The sequence below is a fragment of the Sus scrofa genome, chromosome 7 (genome assembly GCF_054392235.1).
Source record: "Sus scrofa isolate SSC_HxYL_T2T_F1_AM1 chromosome 7, Sscrofa_HxYL_maternal_Yorkshire_Landrace_v2.0, whole genome shotgun sequence".
NCBI classification, from domain to species: Eukaryota; Metazoa; Chordata; class Mammalia; order Artiodactyla; family Suidae; genus Sus; species Sus scrofa.
The window spans coordinates 128,171,348-128,196,788 of record NC_139389.1 but is presented as its reverse complement, the minus strand read 5'-3'; the positions used below and the strand labels follow the sequence as shown (position 1 = coordinate 128,196,788).

At 52.4% G+C, this 25,441-nt stretch overlaps 1 protein-coding gene across 3 annotated transcripts in view; it reads right to left on the bottom strand.

The window, feature by feature from the left end:
- The window catches only part of TUNAR (transmembrane neural differentiation associated intracellular calcium regulator), a 61,684-nt gene extending 37,020 nt beyond the window's left edge, over positions 1-24,664 (bottom strand). Inside the window, exons 1-2 of one of the 3 annotated variants that reach the window (XM_084967056.1) lie at positions 24,337-24,664; positions 23,745-24,071 (exon numbers count right to left, since the gene is read on the bottom strand). In XM_084967056.1, coding sequence (XP_084823182.1) covers positions 23,745-23,756 — 12 coding nt within the window. In that variant the 5' untranslated portion in view covers positions 23,757-24,071; positions 24,337-24,664. Of the gene's footprint in view, positions 1-4,703; positions 4,746-23,744; positions 24,185-24,336 lie in introns of those variants that run through there. The other 2 variants (XM_084967057.1, XM_084967055.1) reach the window with 2 other exon arrangements.
- Positions 24,665-25,441: the final 777 nt, after the last annotated feature.

Genomic DNA, 25,441 nt, shown 5'->3' with positions numbered 1-25,441 from the left:
CTCTTCTTCTTTTGCAAAGACACTGGGCCAACTGCTATCCCCTGGTGCTTCACACAGCGAGGTATCTCACTGATGCTCTCTGACTACACTTGGCCTCCCCTGCTGCACGCTACAGAACGAGAAATCTGTCTTCCTCTTTTCTGACCGCCAGCACCTTCTACGGTGCTTGGCACGCTGTGGGCACGCAATAACACCTGCCGGATGGATGAGTGGGGCCCTGGCAGATCTCTCCAGGATGGCTCACCTCACTCTCTGTGGTGGAGACAGCCGAGTGTCTCACCAAAGCCACCTTCCCGTTCCCCCTGGCACACAGCCAGGCTTCATTTTCCATCTGCCTTGCAGTTAGGTGTGGCCATGCGACTGAGGTCTTGCTAAAGGGACGTGAGCCAACGGATGTGTGCCAGGGCCCTGGGAGGCCCAGAGGTCGTGCCACTCTCTTTGTCATTCCTCTAGCCTGGTAGCGGCGATGACCAGGTCCCAGAGGATGGCGGTGCTCAAGATGGGGAAGCTGGGTCCCTGCATCACTTCGTGGAAGAGAGTTACCCCCAACCAGGACCACCCACGGGGACTATTTATGTACGCAAAACAAACCTCAACTGTGTCTGAGCCAGTACGTCTGGGGGTCATCTGCTACAGTCCTTCTGCTTTTGCCCTAATATTATCTCTGCCCTTTTCAAAATGGAAAAGAAAATGGTTGAATTGCAAAAGGGGAAGATGATGGAAAAGCTGACGTATCTGCAATTCCTCCTTCGGAGGTGGTGTTTCCAGGGCTTTGAGGATCAAATCGCTTGTCCTCTTACTGACACACCTCCTCCCACAACTGCCTAGAAGCAGAAAATTCCAGTGTTCAACTGTCAGCAAAAAGGATGAATCTGGACCTAAAACCTATCTAAAATCAATCAAGTCTTTTGGAAAACGGGGACTGAAGGCCTCCTAGGTATAATGCACCCGGGTGGATGCCCTAACGTTGCTGTCTGTTTTTCCACACCCTGACTCGGTCTGCATGGTCTGAGAAGCACCAAGTCCAATAGCACTGCCAGAGGCAGCAGAAGACAATAAGTGACACTGAGAGAGTCGCAGAGAGGGCTGGCCAGACACGAAAAAGCTGGTCTTTTTCCTGGGGGTGGGGGTGGAGGTAGCCACTTATAAAAAGAAAGCAACTCCCAGCTACTGAGAAGGCAGAGTTTGAGAGAAGAGCAGATGAGAACTCGGAGGGCCGGGGTTTATTAGCTGTGCCCTTCCTCCCTGTGTGACTTTGGTCGATTAATCTTTCTGAATCTAATCACTTCTTAGCCAAGGAAGAAACGGGGGAGAGACACTGGACTTTTCTCAATTCCGATGAATGGGCACATGAGCAGATGAGCACCATGAAGAGAAAGATCCAGATAAACAAACACAAAAACTGACCTTAGAGGAGAGAGAAATACCTCAACAGATTAAAGTAAATAAACAAAAAGCTCTCATTCATATCCCACCACTCAGTATATTTATAGCCGTGAAACAGAAATAGATTTCCTGGAGTTGCTGTTGTAGCACAGGAGAAAACGAATCTGACTAGTGTCTATGAGGATGCAGGTTCGATCCCTGGCCTCAATCAGTGAGTCTGAGATCTGGGGTTGCCATGAACTGTGGTGTAGGTTGCAGATGTGACTTGGATGTGGCATTGCTGTGGCTGTGGTGTAGGCCAGCAGCTGCAGCTCTGATTCGACTCCTAGCCTGGGATCCTCCATATGCCAAGGATGTGGCCCTAAAAAGAAAATAAAAAAAGGAAAGAAAGAAATAGATTTCCTGTGAGGAAAAGGAGCAATCAGAGAATAAGAAAAAGTCCTTAGGAACTAAAAATATTAGGGCCAAAATGTTTTTTAAAATAATTTCTTAAAAAAGATGGACTGGAAAATGAAGTCAACAAAATCTAGAATAAATGGAAAGTCAGGAGTTCCCAATGTGACTCAGTGGTAGCAAATCCAGCTAGTAACCATAAGGACTCTGGTTCAATCCCTGGCCTCACTCAGTGGGTTAAGGATCTGGCGCTGCCATGAACTGTGGTGTAGGTTGCAGATGAGGCTTGGATCCTGCACTGCTGTGGCATACGTAGGCCAGCAGGTATAGCTCCAATTTGACCCCTAGCCTGGGAACTTCCTTATGCCGAGGATTAGACCCTAAAAAGAAAGAAAGAAAAAAAGTCAAAGAAATAAGAAAATAAGGGGAAAAAAAATAGAAGTACCTTGACCCTTTCTGGAAGATTAAAGAACCAACAAGTAAGAGACTCAGACATGCAGGATGGAGACAAATTGGAGATTTAAAATATATATATTAGGATCTCTCAGACCTAAAGGACGAGAGTCTTCGGATTAGAGGGATCCCCTAAGTGCCCAGGAGAATGAATTAATGCAAGGTCTCCTCAAGTAATACACGAATGCCATGAATGAAGAAAAATTCCTAAAATCTGCCAGGAAAGAAAAACAGAAAATATGAGGGGCACAGAATCAGACTTCTCATCGACAACATGGAAAGCTCTAAAATTGTCAAGATCCTGGAGGAAGGGAAGTGATTTTAAACCTGGAACTCTGCCCTCAGTGTTAGTATAAAACACAGCCATTTTGGAGTTCCTATCGTGGCGCAGTGGTTAACAAATCCAACCAGGAACCATGAGGTTGCGGGTTCGATCCCTGGCCTTGCTCAGTGGGTTAAGGATCCGGCATTGCCGTGAGCTGTGGTGTAGATTGCAGACGTGGCTCAGATCCCGAGTTGCTGTGGCTGTGGCGTAGACTGGTGGCTGTAGCTCCGATTAGACCCCTAGCCTGGGAACCTCCATATGCTGCAGAATCGCTCCCAAGAAATGGCAAAAAGACAAAACAAAACAAAACAAAACCCACCCATTTTTATTTACTCCCCACATTTCTTCTCTTAGGAGGCTCCAATCTAGGAAAGTAACGAAGGGAAGCCCAGGATGATCCCTAGGGAGCGGGTTTAGAGAGGAAGCAGCACGGTTCAGGAACAGCGGACCCGGAGAGGACAAAAAAACAAACAAAAACCATGGGGGGGGGGGCTCCACAGAACAGGCACTATAAAAAAAGAACACATGAAAAAAGAAGATAGGCTAAAGGCAGACCAAGCAAGAAGGAAGAAAGAAAGGCAATTAGAAAGTCCAGTGGGGGAGGGGGGATGAAAACAAAGTCCTGCATAGTAACGTCATGATCCAAACATGAACCAAGTTAAAACAAGCATGAGATGGAGCAACGGAGGGCATGCAAAAGAGACTCACTTCGGTCTGTTACAGAACATCCTGTCTTGGGGACCCAGGCAAGGGTCGTGAAGCCGGAGGGGGAAACGTAACCCCGGAAGGCAGGTTAACCCGCAGCAGACACCTGCGAAAGGGCAAGAACTGTACCCGGGTCACCTGCTGTGTTCCGCCTTTTCCAGGCATCCTCCGACAGAGGATGTGACAGAGAATACAGGCAGGCGGTAAACACGAACAAGCCCAGTGTCACATCGACCGCTAAGACGTGTGACGCCAAATGCGGGAAGGAAGGAGGAAAAATGGCAAGACCCGCAACCTCATCTTCCCAAACGAGGAGACAGAAGCAGTGTATGAGGGTGATGGGGAAGGATGTTCCTTGAAAGATGAAGAAGTAACTGACAGAAGCACTTAAAGAAAATAGATAAAAATGGGCAGAGGCAGACTCAAATCTTTCTCACTTCAGAATGTCCACAGCCATGGCCCCAACGGTGCAAATCCACAGCCTGGTTGTGAATCCTCACTCAGGAAAAAAGTGGGAAGAGTCGAGATGAGGACTAAACGCGGTTTGAGTACCACCCGCAGAACGATGCTTAATACAGAATAAGCACCCAAAATACACCAGGCGTTTTCCTACACTCTCACCTACGCCAATCCCATCTGTTACAACATAGTATGTGCGTTGATTAAACAAGAGTTTGAAATGGTAAATGAAAGGCTATGTCAAGCCGAGCTATTGGGAGGAACGAATGCAAAAGGGAATCCGAATCAGGGCATAAAGAGTAAAAAGGCTGCTATTTTAGAGGCTGCTTCACAAGCAGGGCAAGCAGCTCGTGCTGGGAGCTAAGGGGTGCCTGGAACATTCGGGACAGGGGCTTTGAAGCCTGGAAGGAGATTCTGCTCTTTGTACTCCTGAACTGTCTGCAAACTGGAGAGACCTCTACTGCTGCATTATATTGACATAAGTAGCAGTATTTTTTTTTTCAAATAACACAGACACAAAAATATAAGTCTGCACACCTTTTGGGGAGCTCACGGGCTTTGAAAAACTATTTGCAAGTGGGATTCAAACCGCTACCCCCATGCTTATGTTATCTGCAGAGTCAGGCAAATGCTTCAGAGGTCTTTCTGTTTTCATGAAAAGAGACACAGCTGAGGCTCAGAACCCTCCAGAGTTCAGGAGGGCCTCATGCAGCCCCTGGCTTGACTCTAGCACACTCCAGCCCCTTCCCGGAAGTCTCAGCTTATTCTGAATCACACAGGACAAGTGGTATCCTCGTCCCAAGAGATGGGGTGGGAGCGAACCTTGCTGCCCAAGACAGCCTCCAGTGGCTCAGACTGAGGACCGCTCCCTCCTGTGGATAAACGGTCCACGCGACGGAAGCCACACAGCATCCCAGCCTCTCCCACAGAGCCCCCCCGAATGAGGATACTCCCGCCACCCCACCGGTGACCACCTCTCAACCTTGGCTGCAAGACTCTCCTGTCCCATCTGCGCTGGCCGAGGAGGCCGGCAGGCTCCTCCCTTTAGGCCTCTGGAAGCTCCACCACGGTGCAAGGAGAAGCAAGTCAACCCGCAGAGAAGCTCGTTCTTCCAGGCACAGCCTTAGGGATTTTTTTTTTAATGTAAAAACCTAACAATCTATAGACTCACAGCTCAGCACCTGCAGAAGGTCATGGGCCTGATTCCAAATCTCTTTTCTCTGTCAACTGGGAACAGTTTATACTAAGAAAAAAAATGTTTCGATGAGCATGAAGGCCACTGGAGGCCCCGCCAAGCCTGCCCCCGCCCCCAGCCTCGAGCCGGTCCTCGAGAAGCTGGACGCCTTTCTCTCTCCCTCCCCTGCTCTCGGCTGCACCCCCCAGGGGGTGGGGAGCCCAAAGCACGCTGGGCTCCGGCAGGCTGTGACTGTCTCATCTGATTCACTGAGGGGTCCCCAGCCCCCTGCACAGTCGAGGCCCAGAGCGTGTATTCAATGACAGCTCGTTAAGGAGAACCCCACTGCTGTGTCCCCAAAGAGACGAGTTCTGACAAAACGGCATTTGTTTCACCCCAAAAGGACACCACATCCAAGGAGACAAACTTTTTTCCACTAAACACGGTTCCAACCCGATGGCTTTTTTTTTTTTTTTTTTAAATAGCTGAACCAGCAGCACATGGAAGTTCCCAGGCTAGGGGTCGAACTGGACCTGTAGCTACCAGCCAACACCACAGCCATAGTAACACCAGATCTGAGCCACTTCTGCAACCTACACCGCAGCTCATGGCAATGCAGGACCCTTAACCCACTGAGCGAGGCCAGGGATCAAACCTGCATCCTCATGGATACTAGTCTGGTTCATTACTGCTGAGCCACAATGGGAACTCCCCTACTCACCCTTTAACGGGCGCTCACCACCACTGACCCAGCTTTGGACCATCGGGCACTGGCTGCTCCTCTTCCTCTTCCAGAAACCCGCTGTTTCCCAACGCAGAGTTTGCCAAGGCTGTGCATGGCAAATATCGGCTCTTGGCTTTGAATCACCAGGGTGTCTATGGACTAGGCATTGTGCTGGGCCCACCACAGGCATCATGTCTGCAAGGCTGGGCCTCAGAGTGAAAGACGAAACGGGCCCAGCAAGGCAGGCGTGTGCCCAGCCGCGCTGCTCCTCAGGTGCTCGGTAGCACATCTGAGCCCCAGAGGCAGCATGAGCGGCGAGCTTTCAAAAGTCCTCCTGCCTAGGCCCCAGCTCAGACCAGCTGAACCCTAAGGCAAACTGAGGAGGCCCAGGCATCAGAATTTTCCAAATGATCCCTGGGAAAGGGAGAGTACCCACAAAGACAGCCGGGGTTGGGGACTCGGCCCTTGAACCCGCTGCCTCAGGTCCAGGCTTCTTACACGCAACCACTTACTATGTATCTGGCACTCTGCTGGCTGCAAGGGGGGCTGGCGGTCTTTCAGAAGCAGCCCCATCCCTCAGGGAGCATCCAGGCAGTTGCAGGGATCAAGGCCACACAAAGAAGCAGGAGGACAGATCCCAAATGTCACAGCTGTAAGGAGCGGACAAGGACGGCCCCTGCTCTGCGGGCCACTTGGACTCTTTGCAGCAAAGTTTTCCTTAAAGGGCCAGGCAGGCGGTAATTTCAGGTTTGCCAACCCCATGCCCACCCCAGCCCCAGGCTGCCCCAGGCTCCCGTCTCCTAAGACCTTGAATTCCCATCTTCCAAACCTAAACATCCCAGGCAGCCCTCTGCACTTCCAACGGAACAGGGCACTCCTGCCGGAACTCCTGCTCTGCTCCCCCCCTCCCCCGGCCCCTGCCTATGTCCCCTCTTCTCTTGGGAGAGTCTCCTCCGGCCCTTGACAGAAGACCCCCCATAGAACTCTTTAAGGAGTTCCCATCGTGGCCCAGGGGTTAAGGAACCCGACTAGTATCCATGAGGATGGAGGTTCGATCCCTAGCCTCACTCAGTGGGTTAAGGATCTGGTGCTGCTGTGGCTGTGGCATAGGCCTGATTAAACCCCTAGCCTTGGAACCTCCACATGCCAAGGGTGTGCCCTAAAAAAAAAAAAAAGAAATCTTTGAAAGGTTCCTGCCCATCCTCCCCTCTCTGGTCTCCTCTAGTGACAAAACGCTGGCACTTGGTGGGTGGGCACGGTGGCTGCAGACTTGACAGACCCAGAGGACTCCTCATCCACATGCTGCACGTGCAGGTGCAACAGTTTCTGCAGGGAGCCACACCCGCCATCCTCTCCTAGGATCTGTTTCCACGGGACCCTCGCTGTCACCCATCCCTTGGCCAGACAGCGAGGAGCCATCTTTGATGACGCTCTGTTTGTCAACCAAGCCCTGCCGCTTCCTCCTTAAACATCCCCGAGATCATAACCAGAGTTGACATTTCTCGAGTGTGCGGTTTTAATTAATGTACACGAGCTCATGGAATCCCACAGCAGCCCTGCACTGCGCACGGTGTGAAGAGACCCGCCCAGGGGTATCTCAGGATGCCTGCTGCGTGGTGAGTGCATTTGTAAACAAGCGGCAACTCCCAAGGGTCCAAAACTCTGCTGGAGGGAAAACAGAAATGACCAGACGTCCCTGCCCTGGAGATGTCTGCGATCTGGAGGGGGCAGGAACCAGGCTAGCTCACATGTCTAAGCACCGTGCCACCTCCCCAAACACGGCTGCCCTGAAGTCAGACTGATACCCAGACTGAGTGAAGAGCCAGCTGCCGCCCAGGACCCCAAGGAAGGATGCCACAGCCAGCCTGGGGCCGCCTGGCTCCCCCAAACACGATGTGCTCACGAAGACACCCACTCACCGCATCCAGCCTTTGGCAGCATCCCAAACAGACGGCAAAGCAGCACAACCCATCCCCCTGAGCTCTAAGCTGGCAGAACCAACCTAATGCCCCATCCTGGCAGAGGGGCCAGAAGACCCAGGGCTCCTTGGGGGACAGGTGAGACCCCCACAGGCCAGAGAGAAGTGACTACTCATAGAACCTTCTGGTTGAGGACACGGTCCCCTAGAGACCTTGCCACCAGGTAGTCTCAGGGTCATCCCCCAAAAGATATATTCAACCCATTACACTGAGAGACTGGTACTCATGACCCTTTTTGGGTTTCTGCAGATTAATCAAGTTAAGATGAGACCACACTGGATTAAAGTGGTCCTACATCCAATGCCTGGTATCTTTATAAAAGAAAGGATGGAGAGACACACGGCGCCCCGGGAGAAGGTCACGTGAAGATGGAGACAGAGACTGGAGCAGTAACACAAGGGCCACCAGCAGCCAGGAGAAGTTTCGAAGATGCAAGGGCTAGATGTCCCCCTAGAACCTTCAATGGGAGCACGGCCCTACTGACACCCTGATTTCAAACTTCTGGCCTCCAGAACACATTCCTGTTGTTTGGAGCCACCCAGCTTGTGTTACTGTCCCTGCAGAAACGAAACAGTCAGCAGTCAACAAGGACCCGTGCCGAGGGAGACCCAAGAGCAGAAGAACCCTCCCAGGTGCAGGTGCGACCTAACTGCAGGGCTCTGGACTTGGAGTGAAGTTGTCCACTGGGGTAAGACTGGGAGGCCCAGAGAGCCTGGTCCTCCTTCCTGCTCCACCCGTGTGACTCTGGGCATGCTCCCAAGGCAGCCCCAGCCTTTTTCCTCATCTGTCATTTCGGGCCATTAGGTCCCACCCACTACCCACAGAGCTGCTAAATTCGACTGTGCCCTCCATGGGCTCTATAAACAAAGCCACTGTATAAATTACGGGACTCTCACGAAGAGGGTGGAAGTTCTTTTATAAGCCGGCGGTTTTCTCCAATGAAGGGAATTAACATTCAAAGTCGAGGTCGCTCCATGGCTGCCCCCAGGGAGGTGGAACATTAGTGTAGCTTGCGACCAGGAATGCATTTGCAGAAATCAGTCAATTTGAGTCCATCCGCATACGCCAAACATTTGCTCTCTTTGAAAGTGTCTTCCAGCACAGATTTCTAATCTGCAAATGTTGGTTCAACCTCCACATTCCCAAATAAGGCTGTCTTTCTCAAATACAGACTGGCTGGTGTCGCTTCCCTGCAGCCCAAGCTTGGCTGCCTGACTGTAAAGTCTGGCCTGGGCTCTGCATCCACCCCTGCCTTCTGCCAACACTTCCGTCTCCATCAGGTGAACTCACCTGGCCCAACTAAGGAAACACCTCTCTTTGGGGAACTGTCCAGAGTCCTGTTATTCTTTGAACAGCTTGTTCATTCCACTAGCACACCCGTGACACAGGCTTGCCTCTCTTAGAGGCGCCTCACCCATCTCCCTCACCCCAAAGGACCCGCCTGAAGGAGCCAATAACTTGGAATCAAACCCCACTCCTTCTTGAGCACTGTGGACAAGGCCCCGAGCTTCACTGCCTCCAGCTCACAAGGTGGAGGCAGTGACGCTGCCTGGAGGAGGCTCTGCATTAAATGGTGCACGACCTCGTGCTCTGAGCCCAGGGCTGGGAGGTCCGTATTCTGTGGACATCATTAAGTGACCTGCGTGGGCTCTTTAATGTCCATGGGTTCCCAATGTGGGTCCACAGACCAGATCAGGTCTATGACCCAAGTTCTTAGTTCTCTTTGGTAAAATGAAGAAACCAAGAACAGTGCAGGTCCCTTGGTTAATGGCTCGCTTATACGAATTAATGAAAAATAATTACTTGCTGAAAATTCCCACATTGGAGCCTTCCTATTTTGTCTTGTTTTCCATCATATGATGGTGGTAACAGAGGGTGAGTTAGAATTTGGGGATCTTAGGCGGATGTCTCAGTTCAACAAATCTCCCCACCGGCACACATTCAAAAGTCGGCAAGTGCAACCCTAAACTGTGAAATGGTTTTGGGTAGTGGTCCCCACCTCTGTCTGCACACCCTTCTGGGGAACAGGCCCCATTACAGGTGAGTAGGGTCAGCTCTCTCCATCAGCTGACCCCACCTGGCCCCACCAGCTACTCAGACCAGAAGGTCACTACCCCAGCCAGGCCGCTTAGCTTTTCCCCTGGGAATCTAGGCCCCGAGGAGTCGTGAGGTCCTACAGATGCAGAGCTGAGACGGTCATTTTGGGGTGACCATCACTGAGCCATGTGCTCAGAGGAGCAGGAAGCAGCAGCCAGGGCTGAGGGATGGGGGAGGAGAGAGTTACCAGATGGTGAGACCTGGGGCCCCAGACAGGGAGGAGGGAGACGATGTGACAACAGGGAGGAGGGAGACGATGTGACAACAGGGAGGAGGGAGACGATGTGACAACTGAGGATGATTTTTTTCCCGTGACTGGTTCTCCTTTGTGAAGCCGGACTGCACTTCCTGCTTTGGTGTCCATGAAAAGCTGACTCCTTATCCACAATCTCCTAGGGCTTATAATAATTCTCAGGATGCTCTAGCTGTTTTTCTGCCCCTCTGGGTTCCATGAGGACAGAGACTGGGTGGGTCTTGCTGGCACAGAGTAGCTGTTCAACAAGAAGGGTCTGGATGAGAGTTCCCGTCCTGGCGCAGCAGAAACAAATTCAACTACAATCCATAAGGACCCAGGTTTGATCCCTGGCTTGACTCAGTGGGTTAAGGATCCGGCATTGCTGTGGCTGTGGTGTAGGCCAGAGCAGTAGCTCTGATTCCACCCCTAGCCTGGGAACTTCCATATGCCACGGGTACAGCACTAAAAAAAAAAAAAAAAAAAAAGCGCCTGGGTAGATGAAAGGCTTATTATAAGCCTGCTGGGGGGTGAGTGGGGGACATCTGATTATTGCCCCCCATGTGCCAATCAAGATGCAGGACCTCTCGCAACTGCCCAAGAAAAGTCACTTCTCTGTACTGCCACATCTCTAAAGCTTTCAGGGAAACGAGGGAGAAAGCCTGAAAGCAGAACCTGATGGAGATAACTGCCTGTGGGCTTATGGGGAAGAAGCCCCTGCTCACAGAAGGTCTGTCCCCAGTGCAGGGCCAGGGGGCCCAGAGTCAGCGGGAACATTCTGTCCCCAGCTCTGGTTCTAGCCCAGGGGATGCAAAAAGAACCTGGGGGTTCATGGTCCAGGAGAGGAGAAAACCTGCAGAGGGGGGACCAGCACCAGGAGTGAAGCACTGCACGGGCGTTCCCATTATGGCTCAGCAGTAACCAGCCTGACTAGTATCCATGAGGGTGCAGGTTCGATCCCTGCCCTGGATCAGCAGGTTAAGGGTCTGGCGTTGCCATGCGCTGTGGTGTAGGTCACAGACGAGGCTCAGATCCCAAGTTGTGGTGGCTGTGGTATAGATCAGCAGCTGATTCGACCCCTAGCCTGGAAACTTCCATATGCTGCAGGTGCAGCCCTGAAAAGAGAAAGAAAAAAAAAAAAAGAGTGAAGCACTGTCGCTGAGGGGAGGAGAGGGAGGGGGAGGGAATGGAAGTTGGTGGTCAGGGAGCAGAGGGGCAGGCAGGCCTGACTTCTCCATCAGATGCAGCAGGCGCAGGGCCCAGGACCCATGAAAATGTTTCCATTTCTTTTAAAATCATAAGACAAAAAAAAAAAATGAATGTTTACTTAGAAGAAAATGCTTTAATATATAATACAGAAATAAGAAAATACTCCTCTTGATATCGACTCAATTATGAGATAGAACTTTTAACTTTGCCTATGGAGGCAAAAATGCCAAAGGCCCAAGAAAGTGAGCAGGAGGCCCTGGTACGGGGGAGGGAGGCGGGGGGACGAAATGGGGGGCACGGGGGGTGGCCATGCTGGGTCTGCACCAGCACCTCTTTGAACCAAATAGAAGACACTGGGCTCTCAGCAGCTGTGCTTGCTTCTTCAAGGAGGACACCGGAAAGGTGGAGCAAGTGTGGCACCTGTGTTTCACTGGGGTGACCGGAAGTGCACAGATCTAACTGCTACCACACTCTGCCACCTACCAAAGTCCACGTGCTGTACACGCCACCTGAGCTCTCCATGGTGGCTTAAGACATGCCGCCAATTCCTCAACGCTCTTCTCATCAATGTGGGCTCCGATGTGGGCAGCTCTAGTGATTTGCTTCTAAGGGACAGAACATGCCAGAATGATGCTGTGTGATTTCCGTGCCTGAGCCACAAAAGGAGACACACACTGCCCTCCCACCGCCACCTCTCCCTCTTAGGACACGTGCACCGGAGCCCTGAGCCACAGAGTAAGACGTCTGGCTGGCCCGGCCCGCCCTGCGGGAGGAAGCCCATGAAGAGGCTGCACAGAGATCTGAGGAGCCCCAGCTCTGCCAGCTTCCTCGCCTCCACCCAGGCTGCGTGCATCTTCCCGGCCCAGGTGCCAGGCATGAGAATGAGGAAGTCTTCCAGATGATTCCAGCCCCAGCCACCTCCTGCCTGGGATCCCACGTGAGGTCTTTAGCAAGAAGCACCTAGCTGAGCCCAGGAAGCCTCTGGACTCCTGAGTAAAACAAAGGATGGCTAGTGTTTGAAGCCACTAATTGGAGGTGTTTTACATGCAGCCATAAACATGCTCTAAGCCTCAGTTTCCCCATCTGTAAAATGGGAGAAATAAAAATTACTGCTTCATGGAGCTATTGCTCAGATTAAAGGAAAGAGTTCATGGAAAGTCCTAATTCAGCACAAGGTCTCCGCCCAGAGTGAACACCTCGGATATACACGCTGTGACGATCATTCATTGCTACTAGGATGCCGCTGTACAGAAGCGAGCAGGGCTTGAAGAGGCTAAAGCAAGCTGCCCAAGAATCACACAGGAGTTAGATGCTCCTCGGTTTGACTCTGAGAACAGGTTCAACCAGAACAGGTTCCAGCCAGTGTGCCCCCTGGAAGGGGCAGCGACAGTAATCAAAATCCCACTGAAGAACTGCCAATCCCACCCAGAAGGGGCAAGGTCCCCGGCCAGAAAAACAGAGGGACACAGGCAGACACTCCAAATGCCCTCATGATCACCACCCCCATCTACCTGCGTGACACCTACACCCTTCCCAAAACATTTAGCCTCCCTCTCCACGAGGCTAATACTTTTTAGCTCTCCTCTCCTCTTTTGCTTAAAAAAAAAAAAAAAAAAAAAAAAAGAGAGAGAGAGAGAGAGAATAAGGTGGCAAAACCTATGAAATTTGCCAGGAGGTAGATTATCTCTGTCCTGAACTATAATAACCAATGGGCCTCCCTGGATTATTTATCTAATACATATATTTACCAAGTTTGGGAGTAATAACCTGGGAAAGTTTGCAAACACTTCCTTCACGTTCCTCAGGGCTGTGACAGACGCATTTTATGAACGGGAACTGTACTTATATATCTGCCTAATAAAGCCGTGAAGGTTTTACTGTTTTGAAGTCAGTCGGCAGATTTTGCCATCAATCAGCTCCTCGTGCCTTCGGGAGAACCTACTTGATAAGGGGAAACACAGCCAGGAGAGCCAAGTGGCTCCAGAAGTTGTCAGCCAAGTCCCTCTCCACACTGCACCCCTCCTGCAGCCACAAAGGGGCCGCCTAGCCACGCCTAGCCCTAAGCAAACGCTGTCCATGGTGCTGCTGGGGATGCAGGACCAGACAGCTGAGTGGAGACAGAGACGCCGATGCCAAAGGCCCTTTGGGCTACACTCCAGTACGTCTGAGGAGCTTTGAGAGTCTGGGTGGCAGGCTTTCCTGGAGGACTGCTGGGGCTATTCATGATACCCAGAGCTCCAGAGAGACCTCAGCCCCCATCTCCCCATACCCAGACCCTAAGAAGCACCCCACTCTGCCCCGGTACAACTCTCTCCTTGAATCAAACACCCACACAAGCTTCAGAAATGAAGTGAGTAACAAAGGGCCAGAAATGTAAGGATCATTCCCAGCTCCCAACTCTGGTTGCCCAGAACCAGAGGCTTCCAGGACAGGCAAAGGAACAGGGAGAAAGCCACATCCTTGTGCCCGGTTGGGGGCAAAGTAGCGTGAGGACAAACTGTCCGTTTCCACCTGGATGTTCGCCAACACTGGGCATTGGCCAGCCTCAAAGGTCATGACAAACTCCAGAAGGATCTGATGCCCCGCTGGGCTCCATTCCCACTGTGTGACCTTGAGCCAGTTGCTTAACCTCTCTGGCCCTCAGTTTTTTTGACCTTCAAATGGGGCCATTGAGAGGGTAGAACTGCGTCCCTTGCCTGAGCCCACGTTCTGGTGCGGTGAGCTCTCCAGTGGGTGGCAGCTCTTCAAACTGCCTAGGATGTTCTGCCTTTGGCATGATTAGGCGGTCAGCCTTTCCGGAAGAAGGCTCTTTGCCAGGGCCAAACTCCCCAGAAACAGCTAAGCAGTTGCCCACTGGCCTATGGAACCTACTTCTGATTTTCCTCTCCTCTTAACAACAAAAAGGTGGAGGACAGAGGTGGCATAACCACTAGGAACCCCTGGGACCCTCTTCCTGTGTCCTGTCTGCCCCACGGCTCTACAGAAGTCACCTGTCCTGTCAAGCATGTTGATTTCAAAGCTGATGATTGGAGTGGCACACACTTCGGCTCCTGACCTGACCCCTTTCCTGCCCATCGAGCCCGTCGCTGGGGGGAGCTCAGGGAAGCTGGCTGGCAAACACATGCCCTGAATTCTCTCGGCTGCAGATGTAGGTCTGGGAGCATTGTTTTTAGGCCAGGCGCAGCCTGAATGCTTTTGCAGAGGCGCAGGGAGACCCACGGCTCGGTGAATCAAGCTGGGACACTGCCCGCTCCATTTCCTGTTGGCCAGAGTCCACGCTGGCTGGGCAGCCAGTGCCGGAGCCAACGGCTACCTCGTTCTCCCTCCAAGTCCAGCAGGGTCGGTGGAGCTGGGGTCTGGGCAGCGGGGCCTGGAGGATCCCTCAATGGAGATAGTGTGATCAGAGCCCAGGTCCCAGACAATCATGCTCATCCTGCACAGACCACGCCTTCTTTTAAACACTTATCATCTCTGTGCACATTTATACATTGTACACAAGGACGTTATAACAGAGACGTTACGGGGGGCCATGAGACAAGACCACCAGCTATCCTGTTAACACCTCCACCCCCATTCAAGAACTTCCCAGCACTCCCCACCACCTGTAAGACACAGCACTCCTCCACCTGGCACTCCAGACCCACTCCCACAGGGACACCCGTGCTCCCGAAGCCTGACACCACAGCCCAGCACCACCTGCGCTTTCACCCACGATGGTCCAGCCTTCACCTCTGCTCATACTTTCCCTCCAGCCTGGAATGCCTTTTGCCCTCATCTCTGCTTGACAAATTCCTACTCATCTCTCAAGGCTCATGACATGTACCCCCACCCTCCCCCATCCAAACCCATCACTCTGCTTCTCAGGGCATATCCACCACTCTAATGAGCTACAGGTAGTTACACGTTTCCCCAACCATCTTCAAGTCCACTGAAGACACAAAGCATCTTGTTTACTTCTATCTCCACACCATCCTGTCTGATGGCCTCGCACTGAAGACCTGGTCCATGCGTCCATGGCCAGAATCTGCAGATGGATGCGAAGGATAAAAATGTTCCTTCCAGAAGATTCGAGGAGAAGCGCCTACCGTGGCCAAGACCCAGAAGGGGCTAAGGTTTTCATGGCCTTTCTCACATGGCTATACTGCTGAGCAGGCTAGCTTCAAGGGACCCTGAACTAGCACCATGTGCTGACCCAACTAAGACCTGCTTTATATCTTCTCTCTCTTTACCAAGTTATGCACAAGGTCCTCCTTGGAGGCAAACCTTACCAGTTGGTCCCTCTCTCCCTCCTACTCAGCAGACTCAGGATTAGTTTTTTTCTTCTCCTTCTTCTTTTTTTTTTCTGCTTTGCTTTTGAGGGCACACCCATGCCATATGGAAGTTCCCAGGCTAGGGGTCAAATCAGAGCTGCAGCTGCTGGCCTATGCCACAGCCACAACAACTTAGGATCCAAGCCATGTCTGTGACCTACACCATAGCTCACTCCGGATCCTTAACCCACGGAACGAGGCCAGGAAGTGGACCTGCCTCCTCAGGGATACTAGTCAGGTTCATTACTGCTGAGCCACCATGAGAACTCCAAGAATCAGAATTTCTGAGCACAGTTTGCATCACCTGGCTGGGCCCCAGGAGAGCCATCCTGATAAATGGGCCAGAGCTTCTCTTCCTTGGTGGGAGAAGACAAAGGCCAGGAGAACGTTGTACAGGCCTCATTGTATGAAAGCAAGAGCTGGAGTTGGAAAAGCAAGCGGGCCCCAGAGCTGCGACATCTCCCATGTATAGCAGGCCTGCAAGGGCACCTGGACAGAGCTCGTGCTCTGGGGATGTTTGTGGAAGGAAGAGAAGGAGGAACGACAGAGCTCCCAGGATTAACTGTGGCTGATGGAACATCCAGCCCAAGGGAGGAGGTTCAAACTCTTTCTAGAAAATTCCTGCGAGAGAAATCTCTAGGCCCACTTTGACAATCTCACTCAGTGATGAGTCATCCCATAATATGGTGCCTAGAATTAAAGGGCTGCCCCTAAAAATAACCTATACTTGATGCAGAGCCTGAAACTGAGATTGGCCCCAATAAGCATAAACGCACCTGTATGGGGTTTCAAAGCAGTGGTGGGACAGAGAACTGAACCATAGCTCCTCAAGGCCGCTCCCCACCCACTCAGCACCCTCCCTGATCAGCCCCCAGGACCATGGGCTTTTGGAGAGGGACAGGGCTCTTGGGCAGCTGTGTGGGTTTTAGGAATAGGATGGAAGCCACTGTGGCTAGAAGGGGAGAAGCAAGGGGCAGGGTAAGCGTGGAGGTGCGACCTCAATCAGGCAGGCCCTAGAGTTCTTCTTCCCTAAGTCGCTAGCCACTCCCCTCGGAGCCCACGGGGCTCTGGCCAGCTCTGAGCAGAGAAGGTCGTGATCACGATCCTTCAAGGCTCCCTCTGGAAAGCAAACTGTAGAGGGCAGTGGAAAAGCAGAAAGAGCAGTTAGGAGAGAGACAAGGGCGGCTTGGGTGGAGATGGAGAAGGTGGCCACCAGAGAGGGGGCGCCACGTTCTGAGTATTTTGGAGCAAAAGGGGGCATTAGAGATCAACTACCTCTAAGAATTGGTTGTTCTCCAATTTTTATTGCTCCTGAGATAAGAAATACTTGAGAGTGCTAAAAGTACAGATTCTGGGCCCCCACTCCCAGAGGTTCTGACTCAGCTGGTCAGCAACAAGGACCAGGAATCTGTATTTCAGTATGCTCCCTACATGCTTGCATGGAAGAGGTCCCTGGATCTAACTCTGAAAAAACCCTGTGCCATGTGGCTTAGCTTTGCACTTGAGAGCCAGGGAAGCCAAGAGAGGGCCAGAGTAGGGTGGAGACTTGTTCCCAGGTGTCCAGGTAGAATGAGACAGAAAGGAGCAGACCTCCTGACTCCCAGCCTGGGCTCTGCTCACTGGCCCCCTTGCTCTCCTGCAGGTTTCGAAGGGACCCTGAAGGAGTGCTGTCCCCGGTGTATGAGAACAGGAGCCATGCAGCTATCCCTGGTCCGCCCATGTGGCCCCAAAGTCCATCAGCGCCTAGAACAGAGCTGGTGTTCAATGGATTTTTGTTTGGGCATTGGTCCGATGGAAGAATGATAGAGGTGTACGCCAGCGATCAGGTAGGACCAGAGAGGCATGGCCGATGGAGGAAATGGTACCAGGCCTGGACAGATGGACAGAGCCAGCTCTCTGACACCACAGGGATGTCCTGGACAGCCAGCCTCCTGGAGAAGCAGCCTCAGCATCTACAGGAAATTCAAAGACCAATGTTCATCTTGTTGGGAAAACTGAGGAAAGTCTCAACATCCCCCTTTAGAGAAGAAGTGTATTCTTCCATGCCTGCTTTCCGGGTGGAGACCACAGGCTTCCATTTCTACCTTTAGAGTTTAATGCCACACAGCCAGGCTTACTCTTTCAGAAGTTTTCGATAAAGCCCTCACCACAAGTTAACGGGGCTGCAGGCATTCATAAATCATTTTAAGCTTTTGCATTATGCTCTCTGGGCATATTCACTTCATTTAAAAACAGACTTGTCAATATTGATCATTAAAAGAAGATGACTGCCGTTATCATCCATCTCCTGAATTAAAAGGAATCAAGAATCTTTGGGGGAGGGATCACATCAAGGCCAATGAGACCTGAGTGGCAGCACGGAACAGTGCTGGTCAGGATCCCAAACCGTATTCGCAGAGAGAGGCTGAAACCCTGGCATGATGGCAAGACAGGAGGCCCAGGGCCTTCTGCTCTTCTGCTTGGGGGTGTTAAATGAGGTACACAGAGAAGCTCATCACAATTTAATAAGAAACCGAAGCAAGTGAGAATACATGGACCTTCCCAAATACCCCACCTTGCCCTGTGATTCTAGTTTCAATGATGCTGATGGCAGAAGCATTCAGCCTAGCAAATACTAAGACATGCTCTTGTAGTCCACCAGGAGGGTTTGCGAAGGCATAGCCTTTTAACTCCGTGTAAAGTCTCATTTATGTTCATTTACGCTTGTCATGACACACACACGAAGATAGCACAAGACAGCTAAAATTCTTTTATTTTTTTGTTTAAGGGCTGCACCCACGGCACATGGAGTCGAATTCGACCCAGGCTAGGGGTCTAATCAGAGCTGTTTCTGCCGGCCTACGCCACAGCTATAGCAACACCAGATCCAAGCCATCTCTGCGACCTACACCACAGCTCATGGCAATGCCGGATCCTTAACCCACTGCACAAGGCCAGGGATCGAACCTGCAACCCCATGGTTCCTGGTCGTATTTGTTTCTGCTGCGCCACAATGGGAACTCCTAAAATTCTTCAGTAAATTTATTCTGTGATTCTTGACGCTGAAAATGGATGTGAAGTCACTTCTATTTACCACGCCCCAAACAACTGGTTATAAGAATCACAAATCAGAGACCAGGGACTTCACTGCCTTCTTGCCTCACCCCTGCTGCCTACTTGTGCATTCTCTGCCACCGAAGGGGCCATTTAATGCCACATGTACTCAAAATCAGGCCCCTAACTAGAGCTACCGGGGAAGTATTAAGGTTTAGGGGCAAAGGTTTCTAACTCTATGGGTCTCGCCAGGGCCATGCAATGTAATTTCTCACTCTCCAGATCAAACAGCGGTGCTAGCTACTAAGATGTTTCAGTATTTCACAGATGACAGATGAATCTCAATTGAGTTTTCCAACTCATCCTGTCTGCTTTTTCTCATTAATCACCGATCATGAAACTTGAAGCTCTTGACACGGAAGCTGTTTGGTAATCCAGGAGAGGTGGGGGGAGGGACCTGTGTGTTAAGACATCAGTCCTATGACAGGGGCAGAGGGCTAACATCGGCGCTGGAAGGATTTTACACTGCTGGAGAAGAGAGACGGCTTGAGTATCATTACTAGAATGTCAGTAATGATACAGTCTTGTTCAATGACCTCCCTTTAGACTCTGTAAACTGCATACGGCATGTGGGATTCTGGAATCTCCTGTCCTGGGTATGGACGACAGTCATCTAGCTCAACAGAGCTAGCAGCAAAGACAGCGGCAGCTATACCAACATGGGTGGGCTTCCACAGGGCCCAGGCAACATTTGCTATGATAGCATCTCTGTTCCGGGGCTTCAAAGTTCTCGAAACCTACGTTTCGTCCTCTAGGTCCAGGAAACTCTTAAAAGCTAGCTTCCCTTAATGTGAATATTTAAGTTCTTGTATATGTTCTTCCTACTTCCTCCTCTAGCGTGTTGTGTGGGGGAGGATTAACCCACGTGGCATCCTGGAGGAGGAGTCCCACTCTTTTTGAAAACTTCTGTTACATAACTTTGATTCTGTGTCCCTTTCCGTGCAAGGTGCGGGCTGGCAATGCCTTCCAAAACGCCCCACGTGCCAACCTGTGATCGCTTCCCACAGCATTCAGCGTGATACGGGACGTCAAGCAGTGATGTCAGCTTCCCCTGAAGAATCACCAACACTAACCATCGTGGGGTAATACCTGGTTTATTTCTGAGTATTTTTCCAATCTAGTATATTTGATACAGAGGGCAAAGAAATCCAATGTCCTGGGATTCAGAAGTCTCTCAAGAGGCACATCCCCCCCCAAATATTATCTACATCAAATCTCCCCCTCTACCCCATGGTGCTAGAAATTTGGGAAGAAGGACACAATTCAGTTTCCAGACAAACTGCAGCATCGGTGGAAATGAACTGTGGCAGGTGTGTGTGTGTGCTTGCAACCCTAGTGGAGTGTACCTGAAATCATGCTTGGTCCTGCCATTCCATAGTCAGGCGAGGCTGCCGCACACTTCAGCGGAGCTCAGGTTTTGCATGGAGAGCAGGGGTTCCTAGGCTATAATTTGCAGAGTTGTGAGGATGGACCACTGAAGGACCCATAGGTCCCTTCTCCCACGCTCTTTATCTGACAACAACTGCAGCTTTGCTAGGGAACCTGACCTCTGACCCGAGACTCCTGAAAGTGTGACGAGTCAGCCTGCAGAGAGAACCGGGCAAAAACACCACTGCCAAGTCGACAAACTTCTCACCATCTTTCAGCTTCAGCAGAATTCAAGGCTCTAATTAAAGTACTTTCCATTTTCCAAAACAACTGCAAACAGTAATTACATAGTTCCTCTCCTACCTTCCAGGAACAGTCGAAGACTCAGGCAAAACCTCCACGTCCCCTGGACATAAAGCTACCCAGCTGGTCGTCACTTTTCTTCTTCCTCATTGACCCCAATTATATAACGGCTCTACACAGACCCTAGAGAGGGTCCTGGTGCATCCCAGCCCTCAAAGCTGTGTGCCAAGATTCCACTGCGTAAGGCGCCCTGATGGGGAAGCTGGCGTTGCCGCCTTTAAGATGAAAGTCCTATCATCATACCTTCAGGGCAGAGTCCCTGCTTAGGGTAATCGATACAATTTTTTTATAATAACTGGTTCCTTACTGTTTATGTGAAAGCCTAATTGAAAATGTTACGTAACCTTAAAGTGCAGAGCATTCTGGAGCTATTAATAACCAGCTGCATCCAAATTCTGAGGACTCGTCAAGCTTAGAGTTGGAGGGAGCACCTGCCACGAGCACACACACAATGCTGTGGACACACAGACACAGATACACTCACTGCGCAGATGTAAATAAAGCCCTTGAGAACAGGGGTGACGTGTCCAAGGTCACAAAGCCCATTAACAACAGAGTCCAGACTAAATCCCAGGTCTCCTGGCCTCTGGAGGATATTCCTTTTTCTATACACCCTCCCATAGATACCTGCATACATCCTGAAAGCTGAACAAATGCCACAGCATCCGAATGGGGTTCTCAAGATATGGGGCTTGTCAGCTCCAATCAAAAGAGTTCCGGGCTAGACTACGGAGTTAGAAATGAATGCCAACCAGAGAAATATCTCATTGGTGTCATCTCTTTATGATGCAGGTCCCTCCTGCTCTCGCAAGAGAAACATGAGGTGCCTAGAGTACATCCAAACACGAGGCCGTTATATGCATGTGAAGGAAAAGGTGAGGTTTAGAGATCTTCCTGGAAAAAAAAAAGTGGGTTTAAGACAAAGCAGAAGCGAAAAGGGAGACTTTGTTCCCCACAGCAGGCTTTCACACCAGGAGGATAAACAAGAGCAAAAAAGGGGAGAGACCTGATGATGAACTGAAAACGAAATATGAGGAACAGGAGGGATGTTTTTGGGTGTCATCCGGCTGTGGGTCGCAACAGTGTCTGATAGAGGACATCCAAACCATTCTCTCATGATTACATTATCCTTTCCAAAAGTAACTTCATGAAGCTTGTGTCTCTGCATGCATTTGTATTCAAAACCTCACCAGTTGGTTATGAGGAGCTAAAACACACAATGCTGGGAGATTAATATGCCCACACAAGATGCATGACTTGCCATTCGCAGACCCTCTGAGCCTGTCAAAAATGAAAGCTTTGCTCTGGTTCTGTGAATATCAAAAAGTCACAAAACCTGCTGGGAGCTCAGTTTCTGGGAAAAAGGTGGAACATGCCCCATTTCATCTGAGATTCAGTAACGCTTTAAGAGGTTTCATTAATCCCCATCTTTAAAAGACCTATGACAACCCCATTAAGGGCCCACAGGTCAGGTTGATGAATTTAGCAGCAATCAACAGGCAAAGGCTACGTCGGGGGCCAAACATCCTTGTGGCTCCTTGTGACAATCCTCCGAATTCCCGCTGAGGCCAACTCCACCTGCCACTGATAGAATCGGCTAACGATGGAGAGATGAGGGTCTTAAAACCACTTGATTCATCTGCATTAATTGTTTAGGCTGAGGAGGTTTCACCTATGCCACAATGACGAATTCTTTCTGGAAGGAACAAGCAGGCTCACCAGCTGGCTGCTCTGAAGCCGGCTGGACATCTAGTTGACGCATTGTATTTCATCAGTTCTTAGGGGTCCATGTCATCTCATCAAATGAAATGCCTAACCTGTCCCCATAACCCCAATCTGGCACCTTGGGACATTTTATAGCCACCATGCTTTAGCCCAGTAAATAATCCACTCAAGCTTGGCCCAGGCTTCACCTCCTTTGAGTGGAACCTGAATTTTTGCAGCTCCCTCTGGCACCACGTCCTCCTCTTGGAAACCAATGACCCATTCACTGTGGACCTATCCATCCAGGTGTACCAGTCCGACCAGCTCACGCCTGTCACCCATTCTTCTCCCCATTCAAAGAATCATTTAATTGGAGGGGCTCTAAGAGTTCATCCAGTGTGTCCCTGTCCTTCTACTAACGAGAAACCGACGGTCTTTCTCTGCACTGACACCAACACTGTCCAAGTCCTGCAGAAACCAAGCCCAACACTCGATGCCTCAACCTATTAAACAAGTCACTCAGACCAGGACCAAATGCTTCCGTGTGGCTTCCTCTTTCAGGATCGACCTAAATGCACTTAAGCAAACAGTGAAAAGCTGCACAAGAGAGGGCTGGGGGCCAACTAAGCCCTCCTGTCTGCACTAAAATCCCCTCTCCTTTTCCTCAGGATTGAGAAGGATGAAGATCTGCTGGCAATGGTTGGCAAGTAAGAACCAAGATAAAATTTCCGACAGGGTCGGCTCCTACACGGTGGCCATCTGGGATCAGCCTGTTAAGTAACCATCACCAAGACTTACACAACCAGGGCCAGGAGCCTTGATTAGCCCTCACATCATAGCAAGGTTTGGGACTCGGTTTGGGACTTGGTTTGGGACTGGTTCCGAGGCTGAGCACGTGCTGGGCACACACAGCACAGAAGAGGCACACGAGAAGACCCAGTGCTGCCCTTTGCATCCTTTAAGAGGCCTGGGAGAAAGAGAATCCCAAGAAAGAAGGCATCCAGGGGAACATAGGATCCCCCTACCTTAGCAGAAGTGGCCTGGCACCTACAAGTCACATAAGGGTGGGCAACAATGTGGCAAAGGAAGGAATGGACAAAAAATACATGCAATTTATTTCATCTGAGTGGATTCTCATCAGCACAAGTATATTCACATTCACACACACACACACACACACACACACACACACGATAACTCCAGACAGGAGCAGTTAGTAGAATAACTGGGACAGGTGTGTTTGTTATAAAGGGATCAGCTCAAGGGAGGGGTGCAAAGAACCCCCCCCCCCCGGTTTCCAATCCGGGTCTCCCTGGTTTGTACCTCCTGGCCTTGTGACCTTGATTAGGTCCCTGGGCCTCAGTTTCCTCATCTGAGCCAGAGAAGAAGGGAAGCCCACTTCCTCGGGAGCTTTGGAGGCACACAAACCAGACTGGACATCCGCTACGAGGTCACTATATGTGCGTCGTCTCCCCCTCGCAAATGATGAGTCTGAACCCAGATTGCCTTTATCATTATCTAGACCAAACAGGTCTCCTCCCGCCTGCCTGTCAAACCCGCCCGCATCTGCCTTCCTGATGGCCCAGGAAAGCACCAGCTCTCGAAGATGCCCGGCAGTTCAGCCTCCAGGCAGGGTTTGCGGCATGGGGGAATCTAGGGCTTCAATCCGAAGCCCCGCAGGCTTTGCGTGGAGGTCGGGCAGGGGGTTCAGAGGCGGCCTTTGGGACCGTGCGAAGGGGCTTTGTTCCCGTGGCGGAGGGCCTGGCTTACCGAGCAGCGCATCCGGAGGCGGGCGGGGGGCGCGCGGGGCACGCAGCAGAGCCACAGTCCGGCCCGGGCCCCGGGCGCCGGAGCCGGAGAAAGGCGAAGAGGAGGAGGAGGAGGAAAAAGAGGAGGCTGCCGCCGGCTCCTGCCTCATTCTCCCGGGCAGCGCCGATCCGCTGGCCGCCGCCGGCTGGGGCTGGCTGCCGGGCGCCGGACCCCGTGTGCGCGGCTCATGTCCCGGTCCGCCGCTGGCGAGGTGTGCGCGCAGCCGGGTCGTCTCCGGGCGGCGCCCGGGGGCTCCTCATGCCCCACTCCCGGGCTCGGCGGGAGGACCTCGGGGAGGCAACGCGGAGGAAAAGAGAGGAAGAGAGAGCTTGAGAGCGTGTAGAACTGCGCCCCGCGGGTCCGGGGGCGGCAGGCGCCCCGCAGGACCGCGCCGCCCCACCCACCGCGCCGCTGCGCCCCGCGCTGCGCGCCCGCCGGGTGGGGCGCCGAGCCCCAAAAACTTTAGCACATAGCCGGCCCGGCGGCTGCCGTGGCGGAAGATGCCAGGCTTTTCGTGCCCCCCCTCCCCACCCCGGCCCCGAGCGCAGCTTACCAACGGCAGCAGCGATCGCGACAGTGGGGGCGCCCGCCCGGCCGCTCACCGAGCTGTGCGCACCGGCTAGGAAGGAGGAAGGGGCTGGCGGCGTCGGGGTCCCTGCAAGGGAGGGGCACCTCAGCGGCGGCGAGCTGCGTGGGTTAAGGCATCCTGGGAGGGGGCGGTGTTCGAGCCGGGGTCCGCAGGCCCGGATGGGGGATGGTCCGTGCGCCCCCCGCCCGCGCCCGGTTGCTGACGAAGCACGCGGGCTTCCCTGGCCCCGGGTCTGCGGAGCCAGCCCCGTTACCTAGCGACTTGCTCCGGGGAGCCCACGCTGACGCGCACCACTAGCGGGGCTGCGGCAGCCGAGGGGAGGGGAGGGGGAGCTTCGGAGGTGGGGGAGGGCGGGTGGCTGCGGCCAGAGCTCCTCCCTCCACCGCCCTCTCTGCGCTGGGGAGGGGGCCCGGGGAAGACACCCAACAGCCCGGCCCTGGGGGTATGGGGGTGGGGGAAAGACCGGCGCTGGACGGGGACGGATGGGGGAGGCACGGGGATGCTCCTTCCCCCTCCACTAGGGTTGCAGCAGCAGCAGGTGGTGGCGACGTGGCTGGTGGAGGCCCGGCGCCCACAGACGCGCGGCTATGGGCCCTGCCCGCGCGGGAGTGCGAGGAATGTGGCAGTGGGTGCGTGGGTGGGTATGAGACACGCTCCTACCCACGTGTCGCACTTGGGGACCCGAGGACGCGAGTGGAGGGGGAGCCTCCTCCTTCCTCTGGTCTGTCTCCTTCCCTCCTGGATATTTTGCTCCCTTACTGACTCTTCATCATGGAAGCCCAGGTCGCTAGGCTTCGGCTGGCTCTGAGCATCTCCTGCCTTCCTGAAATCAGAGGGGTGGCCAGGGATCTCGGGGACAGCATCCTTGCGAGCAAAGTAACCCCCATATTGGCATCCCCCACCGCCACCCCACTCCTGTATTCAGTTGCCCACATAATCTGACTCAGGGTGCCTTCCTGTTTGGGGATTTGAGGTCCCTCCAGTTGCCTGCAATATGGAGAATGCGCCCTAAGCTACCTCACAACTTCGGTAAGATAGAGTCTTGGTCTCCAAAGCTGGTGGCTTAGTA